Source organism: Hylobates moloch, unplaced genomic scaffold (assembly GCF_009828535.3).
Source record: "Hylobates moloch isolate HMO894 unplaced genomic scaffold, HMol_V3 SCAFFOLD_11740, whole genome shotgun sequence".
NCBI classification, from domain to species: domain Eukaryota; kingdom Metazoa; phylum Chordata; class Mammalia; order Primates; family Hylobatidae; genus Hylobates; species Hylobates moloch.
The window spans coordinates 1-689 of record NW_026664015.1 but is presented as its reverse complement, the minus strand read 5'-3'; the positions used below and the strand labels follow the sequence as shown (position 1 = coordinate 689).

General features: G+C 43.7%; 1 protein-coding gene across 1 annotated transcript; it reads left to right on the top strand.

The window, feature by feature from the left end:
• The first annotated feature begins 450 nt into the window (after positions 1 to 450).
• LOC116465853 (TP53-regulated inhibitor of apoptosis 1-like) lies at positions 451 to 681 on the top strand. Its single transcript, XM_032754331.1, has one exon. The coding sequence runs from the start codon at positions 451 to 453 to the stop codon at positions 679 to 681; it is 231 nt and encodes a 76-aa protein (XP_032610222.1).
• Positions 682 to 689: the final 8 nt, after the last annotated feature.

The following is a 689-nucleotide window of genomic DNA, read 5'->3' as shown; positions in this document are numbered from 1 at the left end:
GTCATCCAGGAGAAATTTCCCAACCTAGCAAGATAGGCCAACATTCAAATTCAGAAAATACAGAGAACCTCAGTAAGATACTTTATGAGAAGATCAACCCCAAGACACATAATCATCAGATTCTCCAAGGTCGAAACGAAGAAAGAAATGTTAAGGGCAGCCAGAGAGAAAGGTCAGGTCATTTACAAAGGGAAGCCCATCAGACTAAAAGCAGATCTCTCAGCAGAAACGCTACAAGCAGAAGAAAGTGGGGGCCAATATTCAACATTCTGGAACAAAATAATTTTCAACCCAGAATTTTTATCCAGCCAAACTAAGCCTTTAGCAAAGGAGTAATAAAATCCTTTTCAGACAAGCAAATGCTGAGAGAATTCACCACCACAAGGCCTAGACTCATTTCACATGCAAAGACACACTTATGCTCAAAATAAAAAAGATGAGACTGTTGCCATGAACAGTGTGGGGGAGGCATGCACGGACATGAAGCGCGAGTACGACCAGTGCTTCAATCGCTGGTTCGCCGAGAAGTTTCTCAAGGGGCACAGCTCCGGAGACCCGTGCACCGACCTCTTCAAGCGCTACCAACAGTGTGTTCAGAAAGCAATAAAGGAGAAAGAGATTCCTACTGAAGGACTGGAGTTTATGGGCCATGGCAAAGAAAAGCCTGAAAATTCTTCTTGACCTTGACA

Bases quoted from the DNA above. Each gene is read 5' to 3' on its own strand.
- LOC116465853 (XM_032754331.1), top strand. From the start codon at position 451: ATGAACAGTGTGGGGGAGGCATGCACGGACATGAAGCGCGAGTACGAC.